A 23,827-nucleotide genomic window follows, 5' to 3' on the forward strand; every position below is an offset into this window, starting at 1 on the left:
TGAAAATAAATTAATATATTACTTACCATTTGTAATTCATTCTTTATCAGCCGTGTATTTCAACAACTATTTTCATTTTAATTAAAGTTTCGCAATCAGCGGCAATTACAACCCTGTGTTGGTTTTGACGAAAGCAGTGGTTGAAAGCGGAATCGGATTGGATGTCAATTTGGTGGAGTTAGTTGAGTTCTGTTTCGCATGTTGTTCAAATGTTGTTCGCATTCGCATTCGCATGTTATTCGTTGTACGTTATTCGGGTGGGTCGTTTTTGTTGTAATTTTTTAGTGACACATTAAAATTGGAAATTCTAGCGGCGCGCTTCTAATTTATGTTTGTACGGCATTTTTGCAAGTTTTATCTACTCCTTTCTTGTTGGAAAATATTGCGGTAGTGTAAAGTAATTTTATTTTCCAATTATTGTTGAAAAGTTTGGAATAAGTGCATACCTACGCTACTGAAAATCGAATTAGGTGGTGGCCGTGGTGACGTGACGGCAGTAAACGTAGTAGCAACAGCGAAACCCGAAACAGTTAAAAAGATAATATAAAAATAACGTAGAACAAGAATCGTAGAAATCCGTAACGAAAGGAGAAAAGCAAAGCTGGTCAAGTGCAAACGAATTGTTGCTGGTCTGCTGCCTTGGAGTAGCACTTGGCGAGTTTGTGTCTTCTGCTTCCGTCGACTCGTAGTAACGTGGAAAGAAACGGACGTGTTGGAATCGAATACTTGTTTTACGCGACGCGATACGGTGAGTACGCGTAAAGTTTACCCACATACATATACCTACTTCAACCTTGTGCAAAGTTGTATGCTAAAAGCAAAAGTGCATTAAGTGACTACAATAAGATAAGATGTGATAAAAATCTAAAAAATATAATGATATGCGGATGAATTAATGCGTCATGTTCAGAACAATTTGGGTGTGTCGCTATAAATATGGATAATAAATACAACTGAGAAATGTATTGTTAACTTGCTACGCCTTTAATGTAAAATACATATTTGTTTGTTCACATACAACGTTTTAAATACCTCACTTGATTTTGTGAAAATTAATAAAATTAATTTGTGTCTATTCCTTTATAATGCTGTAATACTTTTATATGTGCATAAAGTAAAGATACTTTTACAAATTGGATATACATATTGAACATTTGTTTATACCCGCAAAATAGTTTTCCTTTAATCTGCTATGATTCTGACACCTGCTCACGCCATGAGCCTGGGACAACAACTCGGTGGGTTGCGGGCAGAACATTGTACAAAAAGCCACGTATAAATAAGTTACATTGAAACTGTCAAGTTTAGTTTTTTTTTTATTTAAATAGATGTTTTTTTTTTTTTTGTTATTGTATTAAAATAAATCTGAGGTAACAGCTCTTTTGCAGTAAATAATGCAAATTCCGGTCCGAACAGTTATGTTGTGTGTTTTTTATAAATTTGCGTATACTCCTAATTTCCAATAAGAGGAATGTTTCTTAGCAACGTATACATAAATTAATATAAATAATAATTTTTTTTTAAACCTATTCTGTTGCACATATTCAATCTTGTATTGTATTATTTTTATTAACATTGCTTCTTTTTTCAGCAACGAAAAATATAGTGATTTTATAAAAACAGGGATTTCAAAACAAAATCTTTGATTGTTTAAAATTGTTTGCTGTCTTTAGTTCTGTTTTTCTCCACAAATCTTTCGAATAACATACGAACGCATTCAAAAAAGAGTGAAGAGTGTGTTTAAAAATAATAACATAATTACGTGATTACGTATAGAAAGTGTGCGGGCTTGGAAAGTGCGCGAGTCGGGTTTGTGATTTAACGTAACGTATGCTAATTATTCAACTCTGAATCGAATTGTCGCAACTTATGCCGTAAATCGACGCCATGTTTAAGTGCATTCCAATATTCAAAGGCTGTAATCGCCAAGTTGAATTCGTTGACAAACGTCATTGTTCGCTGCCCAGTGTGCCAGAGGAAATTCTACGTTACTCACGTACATTGGAGGAGTTGTTCTTAGATGCCAATCATATCCGAGATTTGCCAAAGGTAAGCAGATAAGACACATCTGTATTTTTTGTAAAAATATATTATATATATTAAATGTTACGCTATTTTTTAGAACTATCAATCCGTTGAGGCCATAGGATCAAATATTTGTTAGGCCAGACTTTTAATTGAAGTATCCGTTGTAGCGAATTCGTATTAATTCATTGAAGAATTTGTCTTACTCGACCGTAAGCCCCTTATAGTTCCTCACATCACATACTTTGCCGGAAGTTACCAATTAAATTTGATTTCTGTGTTCAAAATCTGAAAGCACGACATTCCAGCGTCTTATGTTGCTTTTATTTAATTTTAAAGCTGAATTTTCGTGGAAGTATAATTTGATAGCTAAAAAGTAGAGAATGAAAACAAAGAGTACGCCGATTATAAACACGAATATATACTTCAGTCAACAATATATTTCTTGGTTAATTTTCAGAAACAATTGATGTATATTTTTGAGCTTCTTTCTTCAGACGTTCTCTATTGATCGCCACTGTTTTTTCTATAATTTATTTTGATTATTTTCTTCCTGTAGTTGTACAACTCAGCCATTCTGCTTTCTCGTACAACAGTGGTTTCCTCGTAAATGTTTGACTTGCATTCAACTCCGTAAAAAATTGTGTTAATAGTGTCATTCTTCGACGTTTTCCGCTGTACTGACATTTAAATACCAATTTTCCACAGGTTGACACTCGTTAGTGCCGTGGCGATTGTCGTTGTTGTTGTTGTAATGTTTACTTGTTTACACTTTTGCAAAAACTTGATTTCCCATACCAATGACACATTTTTGCTAAGCATTTGCTTATGTGCCTTTACATATTAAACCAGCGTTGGCGTTCATTTAAATTATGCCGCCACAACAACACAAACAACTAAGGTTATATATTTTTGTTTTCTAATGCAAAATGTCAGCAAGTGAACCGGTGCATTTGTTGCCCGAGGGGCATATTTTTAAACACAGTTTCGTATGCACTTGTGTGCTTGTACATTTTTTTTGTTCTTTTGTAATAATGTCATGTTGGCAGTATAAAAACGCCATATGCATAAACAGACACGTTTTTAAAAAAGAAATATGATGCACAAAAGTCATTTTGTTTGTATGTCAAAAGTGAACATGTACATGCATGTTATTGTGTACGGCCATTTACATGTATTCCTGATGTGTATGCAAATTTATTTTTATTTAAAAATATTAGAAAAACAATCATAGGCACTTAAAATTAATAAAGTTCCATTTACTCATGCAATTTTAATACACAGAAATTTGCAAAAATAAGTCAAAATCAAATAAATATTTAAAAAATTAAAATATTTAATTTACATATATTCTGCCCCTTGTGAAGTGATGCTTAAAGGAAGATAGTGGCCTTTAAAATAATACTTTAGTACTTTAGTATTTGCAAAAACTCTAAACTAATTTTTTTATAATCTTGAATTAAACATTTAAAATTCGCACATACTAAATAACGATACAAGTATAACTAAGTTTCTCGCTTATTTTCATGCTTGGCTGGCCTCATGCTCCTCTGCCCTTTCACATGCATTCATCAATTTGCGAAATAATTTCATTATCTGTAGTTAGAAATAAACATGAATTATTCTCACACATATCATCACTACAAGCTCGAGTGTCTACTTAAGAAAATGCTTGGAGACACGCGAAAATGGGCGCATTTAATTAAGAACGCTAGCCGACTACTGTGCGTTTTATGTGTGTTTCAGGGTTTTATAAAGCTTTTATTACATTCATACTAGTTAATCAACATGAAAAATACCCTACGAAATTTCATTAATTGCACACGAGAATATATATTTTTTTTTGGAGTTAATAGCGTGAGCGTTCATTTATGAATTTCTCCAGCCTCTTAGCCGGCTCTAACATTTATGTATGTATGTACGCGTTTATGGTTTCCTAATCGAGTAGTGACATCATTGTGTGGCGTTACTTAATAAATATTTTGCTAACGATTCACAAACGTTAAGCACCAGAGCTTCGTGTGGTGTGTAAAAAATTAATAGCAGTTGAGCGCCTAGATATAGGCGAACAAGTGCGCATTGTTGTTGTTGCTGTAAGACTGTAGCGTGAGAGCTATTCATATTCGAATAGGTGTACATATTTTATTAATCTTTTCCAATGATCTTCGGTTTGTTTTCAAAACTAGTTTTGAACGAGAAATAGTCGCGCAATTTATATGTGTACACAGTGAGTCACAAAAGTTGGCGTATAGAAATTACGATAAATTTGGTGTCAAAAGCGAACTTCGAAAAGACGTTATTTTATTAAAAATACCAAACTAAAAATAAATTGAAAACAAAAATTAAATATTTATATATCTTTATTTATATTTTTTTTAATTTTAAATATTTTTTTATATGTTTTAATTAATTTCTGCTTTTATGTTTTAAGCCATTTCTTTGTCTATATATGTATAAGTTGCTTAATTGTATACATTAGTGTAACACCGTTGCCTTCTCAGTTGCTTGTGTGAATACTTTCTATCTCTCCCATCTATTTTAAGCTTTTTCGTAAAAGACAAGAAAACAAAATTAAATTAAAACCGGTTGTGGAATAATAAATTATAGTTAGCCCTCAAGTAATATAGAATATAAATAAAGAAACTTGTTGTTGTCATTTCTAAGATATTCTTTTGTCGCCCCCTTCTCTTTAGACTCTAAACTCAAACTTCCGAGTATATTTCATTTTTAGAGTTTGCTATACTGATGATTTAATTGATGTTTGTTTTGATACAAATGCTAAGATTCATTCTTTGTGTCCATTTTTGGAAATCTGAAACGTGTTTTGTTCATCTATTTTCTATTTTCAAACAATTTCAAGCATCATCAACAGAAAATATACATTACACGACAAAAAGCGATAAAAGTTAAGGGTTTTTAATTTATTTTTTTTAGTTTAATTTTTTTGAAAAGTGCCTAAAATTTCAATAAAATTTTAATATATAAAAAAATGAATAAAAAATCGTTCGTTCAAGCCCTTATTAAATTGATTCTCGAAGAACAGTCTAAAAATTCATGAATATCGCTTGAGAAATCTAGACAACCGATTTTTAAAACAAAGTTTTGAGAAAACCCGGTTTAAATTTTGAAGTGAACTTTTGAACTGCGCTGGAGCGCGAAACTTCTACAGTTTGTATCTCCAAGAATATTACTAGGATTAACTCGATTTTAGGACAATATTCTAGAAACCCTGTGATAGGTTCAAAAATATACTTTTTAAATTGCTTTCTTAACATGTCTTGAATACGGCAGTGAAGTGATATTAAAAAAGTCGAAGTCGTGTTATGGATACATCAGTTAGAAGATGGAGCTGTTCGAAGCGCTGAGGTATCAGCTGGAAACTTTGAACCTGTTTTTCTCAAAATTGTGTTTTTCAAACACAAAGCACATGTAAAAGCTTGGAATGGACAATTATCAATCAGAAATTTCCAAAGTTTCGATATTTTTAGAGCAAAAAACTAAATTCGCAATTGTTTCTCAAATGTCTTCCAAAAGTCCAATCTGTGGCATATTTAGGCTTACTATAGGCTATAAGCCAATCAGCCGGAATCGTGGAGGAAGTGCGAGCCCATTTTTTCGAAACGGTTGTGTTCAGAACGCTGTAACTCATGTTCTACACAATATTTTTGGCTTAAAATTTATATTTACACTGAAGAAATATATGTTAATATATGATAATAAACTTAAAGCTCTTTCAACAACTTCTTCTTCTTAACTGGCGTAGAAACCGCTTACGCGGTTATAGCCGAGTCCACAACAGTGCGCCACGCATCTCTCCTTTTGGCGGTTTGGCGCCAATTGGTAATACCAAGTGAAGACAGGTCCTTCTCCACCTGGTCCTTCCATCGGAGTGGAGGTCTCCCTCTTCCTCGGCTTCCACCAGCGGGTACTGCATCGAAAACTTTCAGAGCTGGGGCACTTTCATCCATTCGAACAACATGACCCAGCCAGCGTAGCCGCTGTCTTTTTATTCGCTGGACTATGTCTATGTCGTCGAACAACACATACAGCTCATCATTCCATCTTCTGCGGTATTCGCCGTTGCCAATGTTTAAGGGACCGTAAATCTTCCGCAAAACCTTTCTCTCGAAAACTCCTAGTGCCGTCTCATCGGATGTTGACACCGTCCACGCTTCTGCACCATAAAGTAGGACGGGAATGATGAGGGACTTGTAGAGTTTAGTTTTTGTTCGTCGAGAGAGGACTTTACTTTTCAATTGCCTACTCAGTCCATAGTAGCACCTGTTGGCAAGAGTGATTCTGCGTTGGATTTCAAGGCTGACATTATTATCGGTGTTAATGTTGGTTCCTAGGTATACGAAATTATCTACAACTTCAAAGTTATGACTGTCAACAGTGACGTGGGAGCCAAGACGCGAATGCGCTGACTGTTTGTTTGATGACAGGAGATATTTCGTCTTGTCCTCGTTCACCACCAGACCCATTCGCTTCGCTTCCTTATCCAGGCGGGAAAAAGCAGAACTAACGGCGCGGGTGTTGTTTCCGATGATATCAATATCATCGGCGTACGCCAGGAGCTGTACACTCTTGTAGAAGATTGTACCTTCTCTATTTAGCTCTGCAGCTCTTATAATTTTCTCCAGCATCAAGTTAAAGAAGTCGCACGATAGCGAGTCACCTTGTCTGAAACCTCCTTTGGTATCGAACGGCTCGGAGAGGTCCTTCCCGATCCTGACGGAGCTTTTGGTGTTGCTCAACGTCAACTTACACAGCCGTATTAGTTTTGCGGGGATACCAAATTCAGACATCGCGGCATAAAGGCAGCTCCTTTTCGTGCTGTCGAAAGCAGCTTTAAAGTCGACAAATAGATGGTGTGTGTCGATCCTTTTTTCACGGGTCTTCTCCAAGATTTGGCGCATGGTGAATATCTGGTCAGTTGTTGATTTTCCAGGTCTAAAGCCACACTGATAAGGTCCAATCAGTTTGTTGACGGTGGGCTTTAGTCTTTCACATAGTACGCTCGATAGAACCTTATAAGCGATGTTAAGGAGGCTTATCCCACGATAGTTGGCGCAGATTGTGGGGTCTCCCTTTTTGTGGATTGGGCAGAGTACACTGAGATTCCAATCGTCGGGCATGCTTTCTTCCGACCATATTTCGCAAAGAAGCTGATGCATGCACCTTATCAGCTCTTCGCCGCCGTATTTGAATAGCTCGGCCGGCAATCCATCGGCCCCCGCCGCCTTGTTGTTCTTCAAGCGGGTAATTGCTATTCTAATTTCTTCACGGTCGGGCAATGGAACATCTGTTCCATCGTCGTCGATTGGGGAATCGGGTTCGCCATCTCCTGGTGTTGTACTTTCACTGCCATTCAGCAGGCTGGAGAAGTGTTCCCTCCACAAACACAGTATAAGATAAAAAATTCTGGAAAAATATAAAGCACCCCTAAAAACACGAGATTTTTTCGTGAGACCCATGTAACCTTTTAAGTTGAATATTGATCTTCAGATTTTTCTTACAATACTTGTAATGTTAAACGTAAAGTTTAGTGTGAAATGGAGTTTTCTAACTCACGTTATTCTCAACGGTAAAATCATAACCGAATAGACTGGATTTGTTTTGATGATTTCATAAATGAATAAAAGCACATATCGAGAGGATAATATATAGATCAGGTTAGTATTATACCATTATCTCACTATTATTCCCGTTATATTCGACTTCTAACTATAATCTGTTTATTCTCTAGAGCTTCCATTGAATTTATTTATGCCTCGTGAAAAGCTAATGGTTTGTTATCTACTCAAATTGGACTAAGAACTAAGCATAATTCATTATATATAAATATGTATTTTTGTTATTGTAATATTTATTGATTTTTAATTAAAATTGCTGTTAAATTTATAGAAAAATAACTATATTTATTAAACCACTTAGTAAGCTTCAATATTGCTTTTGAAGTAGCAATTTGTCTCACTGGTGCAAGTTTTCCTTTTAAGGATTTACTCAAATACATACATACAAACAAACACATGTGAATGCTTTTGGTATTAAACGCTTACTGAGTGAATTAGTGATGTGCGAGTGAGTAAATCAGGTACGAGAATGCATGGGCATGTAAGTAAGCATGCAAGCACACATAGCTCTTATATATATATGTATATCTAGATATGTACATATGTATATAGTACTATGAACATACATATATGGCTACTTGTGCATACGAGTATTTATCTATGCTCTTGTATTATCACTGGTCGCTCATATTACCCTTTCGCTGCAAATATTGCACTACTGTGCTGCCGTTGCACTGCTTTTCATGTTCGCCCATTTGCGTGCAACGTCGTCGTCGTCGTCATCTCGTCGTCATGGCCGGGTTGCTGCTGTTGAAAGCGATTGTGACTGTTGTTATTGTTGTTGTTGGTTGCATTGCATTGCATGCAATAATGTTGTTGATGTTATTCGGCAACGACTACTCGTGGTTGTTTTTGTAATTCTGTAACATGTGTTTGTTGTAGCGCGTCGCCTGTTGCACTAGGCATGCCATGCATTGAGGACGACTGGGGTTGTCGGTTGTCTTCTCTGTGATTCACTTTTAAGCTTTGTTTACACGTTGTGTTGCGAAATGTGCCTTGTGGAGGGTCATGTTGATTGTTTCGAGTTATTTTATCGTTGTAAATCTGAACTACGAGCTTGGGAAAACAATATACGAGATTAAAAATGCCTGTAAAATATTATAAAATTTTAAAATAATGTAGAGACACCTGTTTGATAGGGTTCTATATATAATTATAATCCGCTACTTAACTAAGTACTTCAGCTGGACCTACCCAGTTGGTCATGCTGCTTGAAGTTCGCGCGCACAATTTCCAACAATTTAACGTCACTTTAGTCGCTCTTTAGAACTATAAGCAGCAGTCTGTAGTTGAACTGCACAACTCTAGTGGGCATACGAGTCGAATAGACCGAACCCCATGCGCGCCAACAACTTAGCCCGGCTTTGCTTGCTTTTGAATGTTGTCGCACTGCAATCCAACTGCGGTCACATTAACGACTACAACCGCAATTGTGGCCACAGAAAATATTTTTATTATTGACAGAGTTGCGAGTGCAGTTATGGCCAGCGCGAGCCGTGAGAGGAGTTAACGTACTACATACTGACAGTCATACCTACATATGTATGTATGTAGGTCTCCCCTCTGCTGCGGCTGCCGTAAACAATCAGTAAATTCTTGGCTGAAATCATTTATGGCCTTTCGTATCATCAATACACCGCCGCTGCTTGCTCTATTAGCTTAACATTGCCCCTCACACCACCGTTATTACCATTGTAAATATGTATGCCCCACAGTCAATTGACTACCTGTCTGCCTGCCCGGCGAGGCTGGGCGATATTCAGCAGGCAACTTGCTGCTGTGAGTTTCTGTTCGCCGGTTAAAAATAGATACAATAGCAAAAATGGTTAAATGTTGGGTTGGCTTGGCTGGCTCTAGCTGCCTGCAATGGCTGACTGACTGCCGACGACGCCTCATTCGGTTTGAATGTGTTGGTTGGTGTGCATAGCGACTGGCTCGTGAGGCTACGAAACTTTGCACTGCATGTGCTTGAGTGTGTGTTCGACTTCACACTTCGCTATCCAATCTCAAAGTTCGTCTGTATGGGTGCTTGCTTGCCGTTTAACCCACTCTCCTTTCTAGATTTTCACGCTATTGTGGAGCTACATACAGTTGCATTTAATAGCAGAAATAGGATTGCAATATGTGGCGTCATAAGCCGGCCGGTGAACTCATAGGAATTCATGCGCAAAAGTATTGTTATGCTATGATATGTTATGTCATATAGTTGTACTCCGCAAATATTTCAGCTTTTTAGTTATGTTCTGTTGCGAAATCATAATTGATATGTTTTCTATGAGCTGAACATATTTGGCTTAACAATGTGAGAACGTTTTTTGTAAAAAAATCGCTTTATTCTCCGACATTGGTCGGAACAGTTCTTCGGCAATTGGATTCAATAGTGTGAAGCTTCGAGGCTTTGAAAAATATTTTTAATTTGTAAAAACTCGTGAATAATAGGATCTAGGCGTTCCAAAAGTTGACTAATTCACACAATTTCATCAAACGCTCTTATATGAAGTTTTTTGGAGTGACTGCCTCTTATGGCCTCACTGCAAGTAGCTAAGTTTAGGAATTTTCAAATTTTGAGGGGCTCTCATTGCAATCTGCGTCAAAGCAACCATGACTCTAAATGTAATTTTAACGTGGATGTAGCAGGCCGGTGCATTGCGGCGACATTAGTCTCAGAGAAGCTGGATACATGAAGGGTCCGAAATAGGGACACTCTGAAATCCTCCGTCACTTAGCGTGCATCTCTGATCTAGAACACTGCACCACAGAATTGTCTCCCAGTGGTTTCCTAACTGCGCACATACCTTCAGGAGCTATGTGAGAGGGTAGAAGCCAATGGAGAGGAGGCGCAGTGAGCGTTTTCACGGATGGATCGAAGCTCGGGTGGAAGGTGGGAAGAGAGTCTTCTGTCGGAAGCTCTCAATTAACTGACGTCTGACAGACCTTTGCAGCATCTTTAAGGTAAATTTTCTCTAAAGCGCTGGACACACTGACTTCGAGTGAGTTCACCAAGGTGGAGCGATAACGGTCCTTCCAGCTGCTGTCGCCTAGGAAGTCTCATCTCGTCGCAATTATTGATGTAAGCGCTGGTCATTGTCCAATAGGCACACATGCGGTGACGTTAGGGATCTAGCCAGCCGTCAGGAGTATTTGGGTGTAACAAAGACAGCCGAAGCTGTCTAACTGAGACTCTCTGCAGTTGCGGAGATCTATCCCTTGATGTAACCTAACTTAACCTAACCTATTTAAAGGGTTTAAACATTCTGAAAGTAAGCAATTGGGTCTTTCTTTCCTTTCCTACAACTTCCGCAGAAGGGCTCTGCCTGACTCAAGATCACTTGTTGAAGTCGTATAACTTTTTAGGTTAAGATTACATTTTCCTTGCATAAATACAACGCTGTCTACTAAATAGTGATGCATACATAGAATAAATGAGTTTCGGTGGTTAGATTCCATATTATAGACATCTACTTCATTGTAGGTTATAGATCACAAGTCATGACCGAACTGCATATTACAAAGCCACGAAGAGCGTTACAAACAAAAAACCCAGTTTTTAAGGCGCGTGCAAATGTCAAATACTTTAATTGCTTTTTACCTTTTTGTACATCACTGCGCTTTTTATTTTAACTAAATTGTTTAGAATGGATTTTTGATGCACCAGAAAAGGTAATCAACCATTCACTTTGGAAAGTACTTACTTGTGAATAATGGCGGGGAATTGTGACTTGTGTGATATTTGCTACAATTTATGTGCCGCCGCCAAAAAATGAATTTATTGCGGCAAATGAAAAACGTGATTTTCATAACAAATTGATCACAGCAAACAGTCGAACTCGAACTCAACTCCAAAAGGCGAAGAAAGAAGCCGCAAAAGTCAAATTGTCGTGCTCTAAGCTGGAGCAGAGCGTCTTAGGTAGGTCAGATTAGACAGGCATTGGGCATATGAAAATTGTGTTGCACACAACAACAACAGCAATAGCAACAAGTTGTAAAGAAAGGCAAGCAAGCAACATTGATCGCAACTTCATGGTGGCTTTCAAATGTTAATTTTTTTACTTTTGCTGAAGTATTGCTTTTCCGTGCAATTTTTTGTTGTTGACTTTTTCCTTTTATTTTGCATGCAGTTCAACGGGAATGACAACGAATTGCAAATTTATGATTGGAAAAATATCAATGATAAAGTAAATGAAGAAACAAGCAAAGGATGACTCGGGCTGGCATTGGTACGTTTCTATGGTGAAAGTAGAAATGTTGCGGAAAATCATGCCATCATCTTGCATGCAATTTATTTTGTGCTAGTTAATGGGAATTCACGTTTATTAAAATTATTTTAACAGCATCTGATTTATCAGTGTGTGAGCAGAGCAGCCGCCATTGATTTTGTATTGACAGCCTACATATGTAAATTTAAAAAAAATATTGTTTTTTGTTTCTCTTGCTAATAATAAAATTTCATTTATTTGCAGAACTTCTTCCGACTACATCGTCTGCGAAAATTGGGCTTAAGTGATAATGAGATAGCCCGATTGCCGCCAGATATTCAGAATTTCGAGAATTTGGTAGAACTCGATGTATCGCGAAATGGTGAGTGACAATTATTATTACATTATTTTTAATTTATTAAATATTTAATTAGTTTAAGTGTGATGTAAAAACAAAAAAAATATATATTTTTTATGATGTGAGTTGGAAAACTATCAAAAGGACTCAACTCACTTTCATTAAAATTCCATTATCTGCTTTCAAAATAGTTTTTACTTATTTATTTTTTAATTAAAAACACACTTCTCCAGTGTTAATCGTACCACAAAGCGCTCCTCCACTGCCTTTGGCCGCCCCTTACACTCCATTCAAATTGGTTGCACTCAATTAAATTTATTATTGGCACTTGTTCTACTGTTGATCTCTGCTGTCATTGAATTGCAATAGATTTGCAATAGCAATAATAAAATACAGAAAACATAGAAATCTAATCAACATGCTCATCACACTACATTCAATCCATATTGCGCTTACCATTGAACCTCTTCGAATGCAATCGCTTTTGCTATTATTTAAAGAATTATGATTGCGCATAGTGGTGGCATCACCAACGCCACTGTAAATGACGTCAATGCGCTTATGTGTTTTGTATTTGGCGTGAGTTATATGTATGTATATACATTTTGCTCTTGAACACATCTTAATTGCATATTATTTTTGCCGCTAAAAGCCAATGCATGTAGTCGCGTGTGCACGGAAACATTGCATCCGCATTGGATTGGTTTGGCTTGGATTATCGCCGCATCGATATGCTTCTCATCATTGCACACAATTGCGCTAAATATGGCAACAATTTGCGAATTAATTATGTGCGGCAAGAAATGCAAAAACAAGTAGATTCAGGGTCGAAATTTATCGGAATTGTTGAGTAAATGGTGTATCGATCTCTTGTTTTTTTTAAACAATATTGTGGTATATAAGCAATGTGTCTCTTCTCATTGCATAAGTCTTCAGTTATGAAAACTCCTTAATGGAAAGTCCTTCGAGGGTTCACTTCCACAATTGAACCAATGGAAGTTCATTATGTAACCTCATTCATTAGTACTCTCTAGATTTCAACTAGATCAATAGTACTTTATCTATAAAGTACTTATGGGAGCCCAGAACGAGTGGCTTCTGAATATAAGAATTACATGCTGGCTTCTGAATTGAAGTTCTTTCTACGGAAATTCACTCGAAATAAGACATGTTTGGATTTTTAAGTTCCAATGGCATTGAAGGTGACATATTCGAATATTAGCTTGATGGGTTTCAGAGGCTAAAAACATTATTTTTCTTTTATTTTTCAAATGTATATATTTACCTATATCATTTAAAGAATTCAGCATATCCAAGATACATATTTAAACAGTATTTTATGACATTTTTATTTTAAAATTCCGAAACCCAGCCTTTGATAACTCATCTCTCATGACGTGTCAAAAAAAAACTCACTTTTTTGGTCATATCGAATTGGCTCGAAAAAAACTGGATCATATTATTTTAAAAATATGTGCAAAATTTCGCTTCGTAACTTTTCTAGAAATCGTGTCCACCGACCTACAAAATTGAGTTTTGGATAAACGCATTCAAAATTTGATATTAAGACGTGTCCTTCTTAAAACTTACGGTACTTCTTAAAATCGGATTTGATATTTTTGGATAATATTTTTAATATGTTGTACAACTGTTCATACAGACTTGAGGAAATAGCTAAATCGTTTATATTCAAGAAATTCGTGGTAAATGCCTTTAAATATTTAGGCAATTCACAAGCTTTGTTGTATGTCATATGTCATATTTTAATATTCTTAAAAAGACGACACTTGTGAGCACACTTAACTGTTGTATGTCATATTTTGTCATATTTCTACACTTAGCGATTTTTGCTGAGGCCAAAACCAGATATATATATATACAATTTGCGTTATAAATCGGTTGAGAAGTGTTCGGGCAGAAGGGCACGAGCAAAACCGACCACTGACCGACCCAAAACAACCGGTTCTTCATAGAAAACCGACTACCCACTCGTCGAAGTTTTGCCCCAAAACGCCCCAAAGTCCCACCCACCGACCGTCCACACTGCCACGAGTGTGTCCTTTGGGACCGGTTCAAAAAAGTAGCCGGTTACAGCAATGCTAGGCATATGCCGCAAAAAACCGAAAAAATTCGGCAGCAAGTGGGTAGGGGTATAGAATAGCGAACTCAAGAAACATACCACGCAGTGTTGTATCAGTCATATTTGAATTTTGCATGTGAAACAACAACAACAGTAGGTATGACAGTCATAAAAAAATATGACAATGTGACGATATGACACACTATGACACCTGGTGAATACTCTTTTGTTCTTTACTCTTTTTAATCTTTCGTAGTCTATGAATATAAAATCTCTGGGATCAGTGCCGGCGCTCACTTCTACCATAGTATATTATTAGTTGTTTTCGGGACTTGATTTTTTTCTTTCGACTGTCACGTACTTTTAAAGTAGCTGTAGGGAGAGGTGTTTGTTAACTTACCAGTAGCGAACGCGGTATGAATAATTGGCCGACTTTTCAGAGACATTTTTCTTTTTTTTTATTGTTTCCTCCGTGAAATACTGTTTTATGTAACATCACTTCATATTATATCAATAACTACAAACGATATTGCTACCTATGAGAGGTCCAACTTTTTCCTCTATATTTATTGTCATGTCATGTACAAATTGGATCTGAGTTTGAATCCTGGTCGTCAAATAACTGTACCTACAGATATTTTCATCTTCACTTGAAACCTATACCGACTCAATCTCATATGATCTATGTGTCTAGCCGCTGGGGCAAGCTTGACTAAATGATTTTGGTTACAAGGTGAACCCAAATTTACTAACTCACTGGTTATTGATTGTATATATTTACAGCGTGAGTTCGATAGTTATTGTGTTTGTTGACTTCTCCGCCATTTCCACACGAAAATGGTAACATTTAAACGTTCCTAATAAAATATACAAACATAGTGCTCATATAACAACAATATGTATATGCATATACACACCTATACAAATTTTCCAAACAATATCGAATACATTAAATGTGTCGAGTGTCGCTCAAGAGTCGTCCACATGGTGAGCGTATAGTTTTTCACTTCAATGGAAAAGCACACGACTGACTGACTCTTGCTACAAATCCAGCAAGTGTATGTGCTTGGCTGTAGATATGTATTAAATTTGTTTATTTTGTATGTAATACTAGTTGTTGTATTGGCGGAGTAATAAACAATCAATTTGATCACGTTTTTTTGGCCAACTTAAATCAAAACACTTTGGTTTGGCCATTAATGTTTCGGTGTAAACCGCCTACGACCGCAAGGAAGTGAAGAAGGTGGGCTGCTGGATTGCTGCTCTAGACCTTTTGCCAATAGTTGTGTGTTGCTTAGGTGGTTTGCTGATTTGTTGCTCTAAATATTATAGTATCTAGAATTATAGGGCACTGAATCACGTTTGCCGCACACGCTGATGGGCACGAGCATAAACACTGTTGCTATGCCGGATCGTATTTTATTGTTTAGCCGATGATCACGGGATTTTTTTTTTCTTTTTTCTTTGTATACTAATGTAGATATGTATAATACATATATGTGTGTATATTTATACTTTTAAACATATATTTGTATATATTTTTAGAAAAGTTAAAATGTTGACGCCGTTCTGAGTTACTTATTGCCTCCATACACCCACACATACATATACATCTACACTTGTAAAAACTAACACCATAACATCTGTTTGGAAGGCATATTAAGAAAATAAACATTTCCACGCTAATTAAACATTCTGCTGATTGAAGGAATTTACGATTTATACATACATTTCCCACTTGCCACTTGCCACTGTGTGTGTTGCCATACTCCCATACTCTCTGCCCTGACTGCACGAGTATTAATAAGCATTATGTTCGCGGCATTGATTTTCACTTGCAAGTCCAATCGTGTAGCTTCACATGTGGATTTCGTCTGTTTTTAAAACATATTTTATTTATTATTATTATTGTTATTAAAACAAATGCAAACACACACAGACACATTCATACGCCTTCATATGCACTTGTAATGCGCAAGAATGTAACAACATAATGTATACAATACATACATACAAGTATATAAGCACATATCTATGTAAGTGGCGAATAATTCGTGCTTTAGTAGAGGTAATATTTTGATTGAAAATGAGTACCTGCCACTTTGGAAAGCATTGTGCTGCGCGGGTGTGAAAGCCAATCAATAAGCTGTGAACTCGTACCTGTTGCGGCGTTGCTTCGCGTGTGGGTCTACTGTTGCTGGTGTTGCTATTGTTGTTGGCGTTGGTTGAGTGCGATGCGATTGGAATGTTGGTGGTGTGGTGTGAGAGCCAGCCAGCCACTATTTTAGCTATGTTCTGACTGAACAGTTGCAAACATATGTATTTTGCCAATTCGCATTCGCAATGTTACTTAGCGTGCGCACAACAACAACAACAACTTGAAACTAAACAAAACCACACGTTCACTAACAACGGCTTTCACTGCGCTGCACTCCTCGCTCACTTGTGTGGGCTGTTGTGCGGCCCATTGTCGGTGGTTGGCGCGAATGGCAGTGAGCATTTTTATTTTATATTTCTTTAATTCCTTTTTTTTCATTTTTCATTTTTAGTTTTTTCCATTCGCTGGTGATTTGATTTGTGTGTGCGGGTAGTTTTAATTGTTTTCATCGCGCTTACAAATATGTTTGTGTGACGTCAAAGGTAAAGAAGACCGCATGTGCGCATAGTACAATCCATATGTGGGGGACCAACAGAAATTCGCTAAAAATGATTTTCGCACAATTTGCCATGGCATTTTTATGTTTCACGGCCGAAAGTAAAAAAAAGAAAAGATGTTGCTAAAACAAGTTTTTGTTAGTTCTTCTGATAGATTTCGGTGCAATCTTAAGATAAATACATACTTCTAGAATGTGGGAGTATTCATTTGTGTGCAATATCATGAAACTATGGCGTTATCTCATGAGATTCGCAAAATTATTTCGGAGGTTCTAAACCAAAATGATTATATGGGGCATCTATTTAACATCTTGGAAACTTTGTACAAGGAGTGTAGCTCCCTAAATTTTGTCTGTTGTTTATATAATGTCAAAATAGATGGATTTGGCCGATAATGGTCGGGCATTTTTACCACTTTTCAGGGGTTTCGAGATTTTCAAATATGGTTGAACAGACACAGTGAGCTAAGGTTAACCGATTGTGTTTCTGCGAAGGTACTTGGATGTCTAAACATTAACTTTGAGATAAAGGGAGAGTGAAAAATAATTATCCTTAGTGATAACAAGAAAAAACGTTAACTTCGGCTGTACCGAAGCTAATATACCTTTCAGAGGTGCATTTCTTTTAGTAACTATGTGTTTAAGTAAATCTAAAGACGGTAAGAAAATGTGAGTAAAAAAAGAAAACATTTTACTAATTATTTTCACCGTCCTTTGAAACGAACGAAAACACTTCGGTGAGCAGATAATTTCACGTTTTGTCGTGTTAGACTTTTTTCTGAGAGGATATGTAAAGTCTAAAATCTATGCAGCCAATCCCGCTTCGATGCAGGTCTTGGAGTAAAACATCCCACATATCATTCGCCAGTTACCAAGTCGAAATGCTTGAGCGAGTTATCGAAAATTGGACTCAACGGATGGACCATCTAAGAAGTATCCGCGGCCAACATTTGAAAGTGACAAGCTTTAAAAATTAAACGCCAAAGGATGTTCTTTCGAATTAAATTTGAATTTTCCGTGTTTTTTTTTTCTTGAAAAAGGTAGGGAACTTCGAAATGAATCACCCTATATATTTCATATTTATTGTATTCTATCTAATTCGCTACACTTTCAACACTCATATTGTTCCCATGCTTTTCCACTATTTAGTATTAAGAATTATTAACACTTTTTCCAATTAAGTTTGACCAATTCCCTTTTGTGAGAAAAACTCTTTGAGTCGTACCTAATAATGAGACCAACAATGACGCTGACATAATTATCACAGTTTCAGATCACTGGGATGCCTCTCTGCGGTTATAAGAAAATGGTGCGTTGAAAACTCAAAAACTCTTTATTCTTTTAATTTTTTATATTTCATTAATTCTGTTAAGAGATGGGCATCTCTCATCATCATTCATCGAAAAATCTATGCTTTATTTGCATCAATAGTATTTTCTTTGTCAGCTCAAGTTTCTACTGTATGAAGACAAGTTTTCTTTCAAAGTACTCACACAGAAAAAATATTGTGGCTTTTAATGATACAATTAAATTAAGTGACTAGCGAAATTGTATTTTCTTCGTTAGAAAGCAAAGAAGAACTCAAAAACTTAACACATTTTACTTTCTATCATAAACACAGTTCGACCATTACGTTAGGTACATAGATAATCGGTTTGAATTGAAAAAATAAAGCTTCAGTAATTTCCCACGTTGTGAAAAATTTAATTGCTGATCTTTTCATTAATAAGAAGAAGAAAGGGATTACACAAATTAGAGTTGCACTGTTGTATACGTAGAAGATATATAGAAGCTTCAAAATTAAAGCATTATGATATCACCCAAGAGATTGTAATTTAAATTGCTGCGAGTATGTGCGTTTTTAACAGTTGGGAGTGATGTTCTTTTGGCCTAGTTTCACTTCCCTTCATAACCTGCAGTAAATGAAACTGTACCAACTACTATCAACTGTACCGACTATCTGGTCCATTTTGACATACTGGTAGTTCTGTTTTAGTCAGTTTAGGAGTCAATTACAGTAGTGACTATCTGAGAAACGTAGCATAAAAATCTATTAATTCTTTGTCGAAAATCAATCATAAAAGTAAAAGTGATTATTTAGATATTTTTTCAAAAATTTTCGTCTGTTTTAAGGGGGCGTTAAGGTTTGATTCGTCGAAAAAAGACCTTTTTTCATGAATTTTTTTAGAAAAAATTATTGCTGTAGGTTTATTTTACTTATTATTATATGGAAGTACAACATTTTAAGGATACTTAAAAAAAGTTTTATCGAAAAATAGCGAGAAATAACGGATTTATTGTCGATCTCTGTAGGCACCTCGAAAAAAGTTGTTGTGCGGTGACCACCATACAGAATCACTGGATCATCCGAAACCAAAAAATCAAAATGCTTTCTTTTGTTTCGTTAGTTTATCTTTCAATTGAGTCGAGTTTTTTTTTTAATTTTTCAATTTTTTCAAATTTGGTACCATTTTCAAGCCAAAATGACGATTTTAGACGAAAAAATCGACCTATTTGTTATTGTAAAATTGTTAGTAATTAAGTTAGTTAATTGGAAAAACTCGACGTCATTCGAGAGCTATAAATATGTAGAATGTTTGTTCAAAATTTCAAAACGATCGATGAAGTAGGTTTTGCTGTAGGCTGGTCACCGACTTTAAAAATGACATATTTGGGAAAATCGATTCAAAGTTTTGTACACTCAGCGCAGCGCAGGTACCGTTATTCAACCTGCTGTAACTTCGTTAGTTTTTCTCCGAATGACCTAAAACTTTCACACAATATTCTTGAGATGTTGATGGTTCAGAAAAAAAAAATAAAAAAAAAATGAAAAAAAAGTTGTCAAACCTTAAAATTGAAGAATCGGACCGAAGTGAAATCTGGTTCTAATTCTGGTGATCATTTTTGAATTAAATCGCTTTTAGGTCAATCACCTACTTTTTATAAACACTTATTCTTTATTAGATAAAATCGAAGAATCAGAGCAAAAAAAAATTGGAATTTGATGATAAAAATTCAGAGAATACACAATTTGGAGGGAAATTTCAACTATCCATCGAAATTGTGAAAATTTGTTCATAAAATTCCAAAAGAGATACCCTTGCTATGTTTCAGTGATTGTCAACTGTAGCAAGCTCACTTTTATACCTTGAAATTTGCTTGTTTCCAAGAAAAAAGCTCCAAAAAGCTTACAAAAATTGTGATATCCTCTGTTGTCAGTTATGAGACTGTCTAAATTTGCTGACGGGTAATTTGTTACGTGTCTAAAAGTTAAGTTTCTATGCACTTTTTGTTCTACACAAACAAAAGCATTTAGCGCACATACTCATAACTGCATATATATGTATATGAATAGGTGTGTGTGGAGTGCCATAATGTGCGTAGAACTAGTTTTGCCATTAACTCGTGTTTTCATATCAGTTTATTTTAGATTGTGCATTTAATATGCTTGAAAAATGGAAAATAAGCTAGAGAGCTTTATGACTTGGCTACCGTGCGTCTTGTACGCAATACGCTGAGAGTTGGCACGCATAACTGATATCCCGTCGATATGTATCTGTTAATGTAGTCGTTTGCTGAAAAACTTTTCGTTTTTTGTTTTCTACTTTTTGTATTTAGCGCTAGATAGTTGATTATGTGAGTGTGTCTTGGCACAATTCGCGTGCTCTTCATCATTATCTTTATTTACCTGCTGAATTTTGTTTGTCTGTCCGTCCATATTTAGAAATAGCTTAGCTTTGTTTATCGATTCGTGTTGATGTGCCTATTTAGGGAGTGTTAAATGCGTGTGAAGTTGCTGGAATTGGCCTAAATATTTTTTGTTTTGGGAGCAGCAGTAACTAACTAGTACAGCCCTTATTGTAGAGCTAGTTCTAAAGCTAGCAAGAAATGTTAAATTATAAGATATACGCCTATCCTCTTAGATTAGACCTGAATCTAAGTGCAATTATTCCGTCAATAAATCATTGTTAGGCTGTTTTTCGTTTCTACAATTCTCCGTCTCTCTATGTCTCTCATTCATTTCGTATTCTATTGCGAAATCGGCTGGAAATATCAATGCAATTTTAATATGCCGTACACGTTGCAGATTTTTTCATAATAAATGCTTATACATTTGCATGTATAAATCAACAATTAGCATTACGCCAACAGCTTTGCCACTGTTTACGTACGTACATGTACGAGGTGTGTTCAAAAAATAACGGGAATTTCAAAATTTTTCGGGTTTGGAAAGCCCAAATGTAAAATTTTTATTTATTTTTTATTCTATATATTCACTGCTTACTTTGTCTGCAGCAGCCGCAGCAGTGAATAAATACTTTTTCCAAAAAAACAAAAATTCCCGGAATTTTTTGAACACACCTCGTATATGTGAGTGTGTTCAAATTATTGTTATTTTAGCATTTTGGATAGTGACGATTACCCGCGCTGTATTACGACTGCATTCTGTAGCTGTAGCGCATCGGATCGCGTCAAGCCGGTTGTGAAGCGGGTCATTTGTAATTATACACCCAGCAATAAAATGCATACATGATCTATACAGAAATTCCAACGTCGAAGCGTCGCTACTGTGTCTCTGTGTTTGTGTCAATTGCGGCATTTCGCGCACATTTAAATTCAGTTCACGCCAATTGTCAGTTGACTGACTGGCCACTTGGCTGCCGGGCAGTTATGTGCGCATATAATAGTTGTCTAAAAGCCCATTTGAGAATGTCAACACCATCATCGCGACTCGCTTACTTAACATGAATGCTGTATATTTCAGCCAATTAATAATTTTTCGTAATAGTTTCAAATTGTCGAGTTTGAGTTGGCTGGCGACCTCTTTTCCACAGTTGTGATGCCATTAAGTTTTCCAAAGGCTTGAGTTTAGCATGAGCATAGATATATGTTTCATAAAAATTGTGGGGAATTAACTGAAATATATTTAAATGTTAAAGAGCTTCTTAGGGAGGCAGTAGAAGCTCCATTTAGACTGTAATATTTCTAAGTGATGGCTTTTAATTTATTCGACTAGTGGTTCAATTTGAAATTTTAAATGTTCTATGTCATCTTCGGGTTCCAATTCATTATTTCATTCCAGTTTCCAAAAGCCAACTTGAAGTCGTAACAATCTGACAAAATTGAAAATTTCATTTATTCGACAGTGGAATCGCCATATATATAAATATTTCATACAAATTATATAGAATCTTCATGATTTTCGTTTCGAATGAATCAAAGTAGTCCCCCGTACCAAGCTGAGTCACAGTATTGTTGTAAACCAATTAATATCTGCTGGAGCGCTTATCAGCGGCGAAGTTGACGTCAATCCCAATAAGTGATTTGACTTCAGTATCCACTTTCTTTCTAGCCTATGTTTCTACAGTAGTATTTTTTTCCACATTATTCAACGATTTGATTCATATCAAAATTCTCGTTGGACTCGTTCGTCCACAATGTTTACAATGATCAAAGAACATAATCTCAATTAAACTTCTTGGAAATATCTTTTAGCAACATTTAGTACAGCTGTGCTCTGTATTATAATCCTAAGAATTAGCAAAGTTTCCAATATTTGAATCATATTCTAAAAATAGCGGCCAAAGCCTTATGTATGTATTATTTATATTTTGATTTTTTTTCATTCGTCGGTTCGTGAGATTACTAGCACCGGCATCATAAGACGAGAAGCGAACTCTGTTGCACGACTGGAAAACTGCGCTGAAGTCAGTGGTGTGAAGTGCTTTGATATTGTTCAGCTTGTTTCGATAACCTTACTCTTTGTTCAGAATTTCATTTTATGCAAAATTGTAAATTTGTATGCTTTTAATGAATTGAAAGATTTTTCAAGAAAGACATTAATAATGGGTTTTTAAAAGAACATGAACTAAAGTCTTTTAACAGTTTCCTACCAATTACCGTTATATATATTTCCAAAGCTTATATGTATGTATTTACAAAATATTCAACTACTCGAATAAATCTCACCTTTTAGTGAGCTGTTGTGAAGCACTCATTATAACGCCCGCTTAATATCGTTTCCTGTCATACGGTGACACGTTTGAGTATCAAATCATGTATACCCATATAAATATATTTTTACATATACATGTATACACACGTCTCAATCGCTCACATAAAACGTTCGAATTAAAAACCGATTGTAGGGTGACACAATTTCAGCTGGAAAGTGCATTTCCGTTGGCAAGCCAAGCCCTCAATTGCAGGTGAATAGCGCCGGTTACGCTGCGCTAGTATTGGTGTTTGATATATATTTGTTGCTTGCAGCGACAAACCTTAAAAACTTGTAAGCATATATGTCTGTTTTTTATTTGTACACATAGAGAGATCTGAAAAAGTGTATATATCTGTATTGTTGTCCCTGACAAGTGTTCTCATTGATGAAGCACAATCATTGAAACACAACAAAAAAAAAAACAATAGAAATAATGAAAAATACAAAAATACAATAAAATAAAATAAAAGACAATGAAAAGTGTGCCGCTCAAAAGGAAAAGTACGTCAGCGGCTACATACATACGAGTACATATCCGTAGACCCTTGAGAGCATATACGATTGGTTTCCCATCTAGTGCATTGCCTGGCGAACTTTCACTTGAAAGACACGGCGCACAAAGTGGTTGCCGTTCATGGGACATGCAAGAATTTATCTCGTAGTGCTTGTTGCACTCACAAGTGCTCTAGCCAGCCATCTATCTTGATCCTAGTGAAAGGTAAATACAATTTTCAATGACTTTTATTTCGCGCTGAATTGGTTTAGTTGCGGTTTGATTTAATTCACTTTCTAACTTAAAGTTAGCAACTTTTCAATTTGATTGGAAACAATTGTTGAGTAGTTTGGCAATAAATGGTAGATTTTTAATTATTATATTAGT

General features: G+C 35.9%; 1 protein-coding gene across 23 annotated transcripts in view; it reads left to right on the forward strand.

Annotated features, from left to right (window-relative positions):
* The first annotated feature begins 152 nt into the window (after positions 1 to 152).
* Positions 153 to 23,827, forward strand: part of LOC105220499 (protein lap4) — a 124,721-nt gene continuing 101,046 nt past the window's right edge. For 10 of the 23 annotated variants that reach the window (XM_054225311.1, XM_054225325.1, XM_054225328.1 and 7 more), the window contains exons 1-3: positions 174 to 748; positions 1,592 to 2,049; positions 12,122 to 12,239. In XM_054225311.1, the coding sequence (XP_054081286.1) occupies positions 1,888 to 2,049; positions 12,122 to 12,239 (280 nt within the window). In that variant the 5' untranslated portion in view covers positions 174 to 748; positions 1,592 to 1,887. Of the gene's footprint in view, positions 749 to 1,591; positions 2,050 to 12,121; positions 12,240 to 23,827 lie in introns of all 23 variants that reach the window. The other 13 variants (XM_054225335.1, XM_054225336.1, XM_054225319.1 and 10 more) reach the window with 12 other exon arrangements.

The sequence above is a fragment of the Zeugodacus cucurbitae genome, chromosome 2 (assembly GCF_028554725.1).
Source record: "Zeugodacus cucurbitae isolate PBARC_wt_2022May chromosome 2, idZeuCucr1.2, whole genome shotgun sequence".
In the NCBI taxonomy this organism is placed as follows: Eukaryota; Metazoa; Arthropoda; class Insecta; order Diptera; family Tephritidae; genus Zeugodacus; species Zeugodacus cucurbitae.